Raw genomic sequence first — 7,880 nt, 5'->3', positions numbered from 1 at the left:
AAATCAAATTACTTAAATAGATCTAATTGACGCGAATTTACGAGTACTACACCTACTTCATAATTTACTAAAAAAATATAACAATCCATCTCCAATGAGGAAGAGACAGCATCATCATCATCTTAATACGAAGCAGAAGAATATAGAAGCAACATTACACCCCCTGTACGTGAACGTGTGGAGAAAGAGGTGAGTTGGCACAGAATCAAACTGTCAACGACAACAAAACCCATTGCCACCACCAACAGACCCAACGACATCCAACCTACACCTCACAATCACACACCCCCGCACATGCTGATGTTCACACCCAACACATCACACACCACCCACGTCACCACCACCACCATTCATCTCACCTCCACATCCATGGTCGCAGTCGCTGCTGTTGGTGACCAATGACGACGAGGAGGAGCAGGAGATGGACGAGAGACAGAGGGCCAGTTCATCCACAATGCAGCCACACATCAGCAGCTGTTGTTGGTGTTACTGGTGGAAACGGTGAAAACAAACGGCCCCTTGCCATGCCGTGTCCTTTGCTCGCTCGCTCGGCTGCTTGCTTGGTCGGTTGGATGGAGACAGGATGCATGGCCCTGATCGAAAACAGCGGGAGAAGAAGAAAAGACACATGAGTGGACAGAACAGACAAGGAAAGAGGGAGGTAAAGGAGGAAACACAACATGTCAACCGCACACACACACACACACATCTCAGTCGCCCTCTCACCTTCATCACTCGTCATCGTCATCGTCATCGTCGTTGGTTCCACCGCTTCACGCGCCTCCTCAACGCTGTGAAATGCGTGTGCATAGCCGCACAAAAAAAGAATGCAGGTGATGAGGTTGACAGCGAAGCATCATCAACCACACGCCAGCCCCATCAAACCACCCGCATTGACACAACCTCACGCACACATGTTGTCCCCACTCACCACCACCACCACCACCACGCATACACACGCACATTGCTCACCTGTTCGTCAGAGCGACTGACATGTGCAATGTCTGCCTCACGCCAGATTGGAGCTGGTGTCGGCCGCCGTGTGATGGCGGCTGTGCGGTCGACGGCGATGATGGCGATGGTGGTGACGGCCAAGCTGAGGTGGAAGAGAAAGAAAGTAGAGAGAAATGGGGAAGGGTTGATGCTGATGGGTCGTTCATGACGGCTTCCTTCCCCTCCTCTGATGTGGCCCTGGTGCCCATGCAACCAACACACAACGACAAGACACAACGACATCATCACACACAGCACACAGGCATGGCATGTGAGCACAGCAGGCGTGTTCACCTTCCTGCGCCTCCTCTGCTTTCCTCCTCCTCGCCCCACGACACACACACACACACACACACACACACACACACACACACACACCTGCGCATGACTGCGTCGCTGTGGTTGGATGTGCCCACCACGACCATGGACGTGTGTGCCCACAGCTGCTGCTCCCAACCCATCATGTGTATGCACCGCCCATCATCCTCCAACGATCCTCAGGCAGTCGCTCCCCTGCATCCACAAGCACACATGGCATGTGAGCTGCACAGCTACACTGGTGCACGAGGCACAGCAGCAGCAACACCAAACACCCACAGCAGCAACAGCAGCAACACATGCACCATACGCCAACCAAAGCATGCATGATGGGCTCACCTCGCTCACATATGGGAACACTGCATGAACACAGCAGTGGCAGCCGAATCGGGGGAGTTGCAGCAGCAGCAGCCGGCATGCGAGTCCGCTTCCATCAACATCCTGATGTGTGTTGGCACCTCACCACCTGTGCATGTGCTTATGTGCGTGGTTGCAGGGAATGTGGATGGGAACAGAACACAACAGGCACAGAGCAAGCCATCATGTCAGCACAGCAGAAAGAGTGATTGACGTCACACGCACCACGTGCGTGCGGGCGTGTGTGTGTGTGTGTATGTCAGTGTATGTGATCATCATCCCCGTCAACTCCTCTTCCCCTTGTTCGCTTCACCCCATCACCACACCCCCGTCCCCACACTCCATCACACAACCAACCAACCAACCACTCATCACCACCCACATACCATGTGTGATGCGAGTGCAGCTGGCACGCGTGACAAGTATCCTTTGACATTTCCCTCATCCTGATGCTTGTGCGTGCGCATCACCTGTAAGTGTGTGGTTGTGTGCGAGCACCAGCATGGTGAGTGAGTGGGAGGGAAGAGGGAGCATGGATATGTGCACAGCTACACTGCTGCTGCCACTGCTGGTGTTGTGCATGCATGTGTGTGAAGGAGGAGAAAGGGAAGAGAGAGAAAACAGAAAACAGAAGGGAACGAACAAGACATGCTGCACCCCATCCATCCCTCTTCCTCACACCATCACCACTACCATCCTCTGTCATCAGCCAGCCAGCCACACCACACCACACCACACGACACTCACCCAGCATCCCTCACCCCACCCCATCCATCCATCCATCCATCCATCCAACACACATCTCTTCTCCGTTTTCCCTCTTCTTCTCGCCCTCACCTCTGCTGCTGCTTCCAGCCGAAAACGCAACTTGTGCTGTCGCCACCTGTTCCCAGCTGCAGGCAGCCAGCTTCCGCCAGGCGATCGGTTGGTTGCCTGGTTGGTTGGTCGGAGGGATGTGTTCAGCAGCAAGTGGTGATGGTGGTGGTGGTGGTGCTGCTGCTGCTGCATTGGCGGTGGAGGGTGTGTTGGCTGTTGTTGGTGTTGTGATGGCTGCCAGGGAGGGCGAGAAAGAGCGGGAAAGACGAGCAGTGACTGCAAGGTGGAGAATGCGCAGGGGTGCAAGCAGTTGTGTGTGAGAACGACGAGTGAGACACTACATGAAGCAAGGCAAAACAGGCAGCCGCACGACACACATGCATGCACATTGATGTGGGACAACAAGGGAAGACAGGAGCAGCAGAGACAGCGACCACAAAACACGCACACTCACGCTGTGCTCATCACACTCACACACATTCACATGCAGTGATGCACTCACGTTGTTCATCGCTTGCTTGTTTGTGGTGTGGTGTGAGTTGGTGCTGCTGTTTCCGCAATCGCACAAGCGTGGCTGGATGGTCATTACATGGCAGCGCCCGTCTGTTCATCCCACCAGAGCAGTGGTGGTTGATGGAGGGGGAGGGGGTGACAGCTGCTGGCTCAAGGCCCTCTGTGTGGCGACAGCAGAAAGAAGGAAGGGGAAACGAGCACGTGTGGAGGGTGGTGGTGATGGTGTTGAGGAGGGAGAGGGAAGGAGGTGAGCAAAGACACAAGAAGATGAGGCGGTGATGATGGCGTGTGTGGTGGGTGGAGAAGAGAACACGCACGTCAACACACACACACACACACACACACACCTGTCTGGGTGATGCAGTGGCTCGATCACCATTCATCCGGCAGCACGCAGTCATTGTTGGTTGGTGAGGGTTGCCCACTGCCTCACGCATCAGCCAGCACCTGCTGCTGCTGCTGTTGATGATGATGTAATCCATCCATCTGCACGCACCATCACAAACAAGCAAGCAACAGCAGCAACAGCATTGAGCAGCGTGTCACAGACAGAGAAATGAGGAAGAGAAAGAAGGATGAGAAGAAACACAACCCGTGCACACACACACACACACACACACACACATACACATTGGCTGTGATGTTGGTTGATGCCATTTCCCCCCTCTCTCCCATGTGTGTGCTGCTCACTGGATGAGAGGTTGCATGATCCATTCTCAGGGTGGCCGCTGCATGACGGTGGCTGATGGCAGCTGTTCTGTCACCACACAACGGTGAGCAAGTGCGTGTGTGAGTGTGAGTGTGTGCATTTGTGAGTGCCACACGCTGCGGTGTGTGTTGGTTGTGATCCACACAACCATGTACGGATGCGTGGATGGATGGTGGTCCACATGTGTGTGTGCACGGTGACAGCGTGCGCTGTGTTGTTGTTGTTGTTGATGATGATGATGGTGGTTGTTGCTGTGTGCAGTGTGCAAGGGGAAGAGGGGGAAGAGGAGGAGCACGGAGTGGGAGGAAGAAGTGGGAGCACTCAATCTCACCCTCACCTGTCGATGGATGGGTCATTCATGTGGTCGTTGGTTGGTTGGTTGGTTGGTTGGTTGTGCGTGGTTGGTTGTGCGTGGTGCATCACAGGAGAAGGAAATGGACAACGATGGATGGATGGAAGGGAGAAGGGAGAAGGGGGGAGAGACGGTGCGCACACCCTCCCTGCACATGTGTGTGTGTGTGCGTGTGAATGCGTCAGCGAGGACGACGAAGGGAAGGAAGGAAGGAAGGAAGGAAGGAACGTGGCACGCACAACCACCAATGTGTGCGTGTGTGTGTGTGGGCACGAACCAAAGACACATCCCCACCTCACCTCACCTCACCTCACCTCACTTCATCTCAACTCATCTCACCTGCCTGTCAGCAGCGACGACGACGACGATCACCATCACCATTCCCACCACCATCACACACACACACACCAGCTGCTGCGCAGAAGAAGAAGAATGAAGCAACGGCGAGTGGATTGGTTGGTTGGTTGGTTGGAAAGCAGAATCGGTTGATTGCTCGTTTCTGCTTGCTGCTGCTGGTTTTTTTGGTGTGTGTGCGACTTCCTCCTCTTCTTGCTTGCTGCTTGCTGGCTCTGCCTTCATAAATTGCTTGTCAGGCTTTTCTGACGGCAACGTTCATACCAACGGGATCACGCCCGCTCTCGTCCGATCGCGGAAGCTAAGCCCGTTTGGGCCCGTTCAGTACTGCCGTGGGTGACCAGGCGGGAATCACGGGTGATGTCGCTCTCTTCCCTTTTTTTTTTTTTGGCGTGCTGTGTTGCTGTGGTGGTGTCTCTTCTTCACTTCCCTCTTCCCTCTTGGTTTGGCTTGATTCGGTTTACTTCTTCTTCTTCTTCTTTGCTTGCTGACTTGCTTGCTTCGAGGAGGTGGTGGGTGTGTTGGCTCGTGTTTCTCTCTTTTTGCTTGTCTTCAGCGTTGCTTTGCTTCACACACACACTCACTGCCTGGCTGACATCGTGTCATCTCGACGCGTTTACTTCCATGTACTGACGCAGAGGAACCACACACAGGTGGGCTGAACTATCGAACTAGTGACAAAGCTGATCTTGGTTACGCTGTTAGACATCTTCGTCCTCTCCTCATCCTCCTCCTCATCCTCCTCCTCATCCTCCTCCTCATCATCATCGTCATTGCGCGCAAACACATCACATGGGTGCATTATCCTTGGCCGCCTTTCGTCGGTGGGCGGGGGTGTTGCACCATGCAGACTCCTGCATCACATCGTGTGGCGTCTGTCTCATTGGGCGTGTTGTACGCCAGCCCTTGCACTTGCATCTTCCCCCTGCGAACATTTGCGTGTGTGTGTGCGCATGAAGGTGTTGGTGATGGCAGCGAGGTGTTGTGAGGTGACCGCGCTGATTCGCACCCATGCACACGATCTCTTTCACACACACACACACACACACACACACACACACACACACACACACACACACACACACACACACACACACACACACACACACACACACACACACACACACACACACACACACACACACACACACCTGCCACGCGTTGTCGCCGCTGAACAGGTTGATCCTGGCAGACTCCAGCAGCGCTGACAGTAGCAAACAGCACAGTCATGACACACGAGTTGGCAGATGGTGAGAGTGGTTGAATGGACACGAGAACAAGCAAGCAACGCACACACCACATCATACTCACCACACTCACCCGACAGCCCCCTGTCCCAAGGACTCACTCCCTCACCTGTGTGCACTTGGGTGGAGAGGGACTTGAAGAACTCCTCAAACACAAACACAACGCGTCTCTGCATCATCTCCACGACCTCATCAGAGATCGAACGCAGGATCCTCGGAAGCTGAACGCAGTTGTGTGTGTGTGTATGTGTGTGTGTGTGTGTGTGTGTGTGCGTGTGTGTGTGTGTGTGTGTGTGTGTGTGTGTGTGTGTGTGTGTGTGTGTGTGTGTGTGAGCGACGTGATATGCATGCAAGCCATCACCAACCACAACCCTCATCAAAACGCATCACCCCTCACGCATCGCTTCACATGCCCATGTCACCGATCTGTCACCACACCTCGAGGAGCCTGTGCTCGGGGAATGCGGATGCTGAACGTCCCCCAGTCCAGCAGGTCCTGGTAGGGCTGCAAGCATGCGAAAAGCAAACACCAGAACATCACACCACAGCGCCATGAGCGACGGGAGGGGTACATCTCCACACACACACACACACACACACACACACACACAATCACACACACACACACACACACACACACACACACACACACACACACACACACCAAGTGGCATCCATCCATACGCACCAGCACGTAGTGATCGACGACAATAACGGGGATGGCACCCGCAGCCATGATCTACGAGGCATGAAAGGGGGTGACAGGAGATGGAAGGCGGATGATGAGCACGAACAGGCCCGAAATCGTCTGCAACACACACACACACACACACACACACCTGAAGGAGTGGTAGCCAAATCCTTCGACGATGAGCCCAAACTTGGTCTCCAGCACCAGATCCGTGTACGTGTACTTGTTGAACTCTTCCTCTGCCTGCTTACATGACGGGTCATGTCCAACCTTCGCCCTCACGGCCCATTCTCTCTTCGCAAAACCACCGGCACGCGCACACCAACACAATGTCCCTGCGCATACTCGAGCAAACATACAAAGGGACGATGTGTGCGTGTGTGCGTGTGTGTGTGTGAGGTGGATTCAGACAGATACACACACAGCATCAAAACCAGCTGACCCCGAGGCAACGCACGAGACACACGGAACACACAAGAACACAAAACACATCGCACGCGTAGCACACCACACCTGCCATTGTGCAGCTTGGGGAGGTGGTTGCGCATGGCATCAGAGCGAGCAGACTTGGTGGTGCCCCTGCACAACAGGGAAAGAAGACACACGTCAAGCAGCGGCACCCCGACAGGTTTGGAGTGAGATTGCAGCGGCTACAAGAAGCGCGAGTGGTGGTGCAGTGAGCGACACCAACCCCTCAAAACCCAAGCAGCAGCAGTGAACATCGAACCTCACATCGCACCACGTCACGACACGCACGCATGCACAGACCTGAAGGTGACGAGGTATTTCCTGTTTGTGTGGGCGGAACGCGTCACTGCTCCGGTGTGAATGAATGTCACCATGGAGAAGAGTGGCATGGACACATCGAGGCCGTCACGGTGGTGGAATCCACTGAAGTGGTGTGATGAGATGGAACAGACAGGATTGGGGGAAGCGTGTAAGCATCAGCAGTCGCACATGGTGCGTGCCAACCCCATATACATCCCTCTTCCACCACATACATGCACACACACACACACACATACACACACACCTACCTGTGTCAGCATCGTGGATTGACGAGGAGGAATGTGATGGACGAGCCAGGGCATGCGACACAGCAAGCCGTTGCCACCCAACACCCACCACCGTACCACATCTGGAACGGACAGCGTGGTTGTGTCCACCGCATTTGCGGCTGAATCGACAATGAGGATGGATGGCGAGTTGCATGGAATGCCGTGGCAGGAAAAGGCCATTGTCCACAGCCACGCCGCTGATCCACTTGCATCCGCCGTGTCGCAGCCCACCAAGCATGGTGGTGTTTGCTGTGCTCGTGCTGCGATCAGTGGTCAGACCCGTAGAGGAGGGTGTTGTGAGACAGCCAGCACGCCGTCTGCAGTGCCCACATGGCTCAACCGGTTTGCAGACTGTTGATGGTGGTCGTGTCAACCACTGCTGTTGTTGCTGCTGCTGTCACTGCTGTCACTGCTGTTGTTGATGGGCTGATGATGAGCACAGAGGTGGTGGGAGTTGCGTCAAAGGGAGGGA

General features: G+C 54.5%; 2 protein-coding genes and 1 non-coding gene across 3 annotated transcripts; 1 reads left to right on the top strand and 2 right to left on the bottom strand.

Annotated features, from left to right (window-relative positions):
- Positions 1-318: 318 nt before the first annotated feature.
- On the bottom strand, positions 319-3,483 carry PTSG_12631 (uncharacterized protein; the record flags this gene model as incomplete). The annotated part of the gene is made up of 6 exons (XM_004991501.1): positions 319-474; positions 727-784; positions 964-1,096; positions 1,372-1,478; positions 2,467-2,760; positions 3,445-3,483. 6 exons carry the CDS (start codon positions 3,481-3,483, stop codon positions 446-448), a joined length of 660 nt encoding a protein of 219 aa, XP_004991558.1. The 3' UTR covers positions 319-445.
- Positions 3,484-4,666: 1,183 nt separating this feature from the next.
- On the top strand, positions 4,667-4,780 carry PTSG_20024. Its single transcript, XR_001137157.1, has one exon. It is a non-coding gene; the product is annotated as a 5S ribosomal RNA (ribosomal RNA).
- Positions 4,781-5,139: 359 nt separating this feature from the next.
- PTSG_07754 (uncharacterized protein) lies at positions 5,140-7,588 on the bottom strand (the record flags this gene model as incomplete). Its single annotated transcript, XM_004991500.1, has 9 exons — positions 5,140-5,337; positions 5,564-5,616; positions 5,769-5,880; positions 6,098-6,164; positions 6,348-6,398; positions 6,499-6,642; positions 6,864-6,929; positions 7,119-7,241; positions 7,479-7,588. 9 exons carry the CDS (start codon positions 7,586-7,588, stop codon positions 5,293-5,295), a joined length of 771 nt encoding a protein of 256 aa, XP_004991557.1. The 3' UTR covers positions 5,140-5,292.
- Positions 7,589-7,880: the final 292 nt, after the last annotated feature.

This window comes from Salpingoeca rosetta (assembly GCF_000188695.1).
Source record: "Salpingoeca rosetta unplaced genomic scaffold supercont1.20, whole genome shotgun sequence".
In the NCBI taxonomy this organism is placed as follows: domain Eukaryota; class Choanoflagellata; order Craspedida; family Salpingoecidae; genus Salpingoeca; species Salpingoeca rosetta.
The sequence above is the reverse complement of the archived record's forward strand: the minus strand, read 5'-3'. Positions and strand labels throughout refer to the sequence as shown.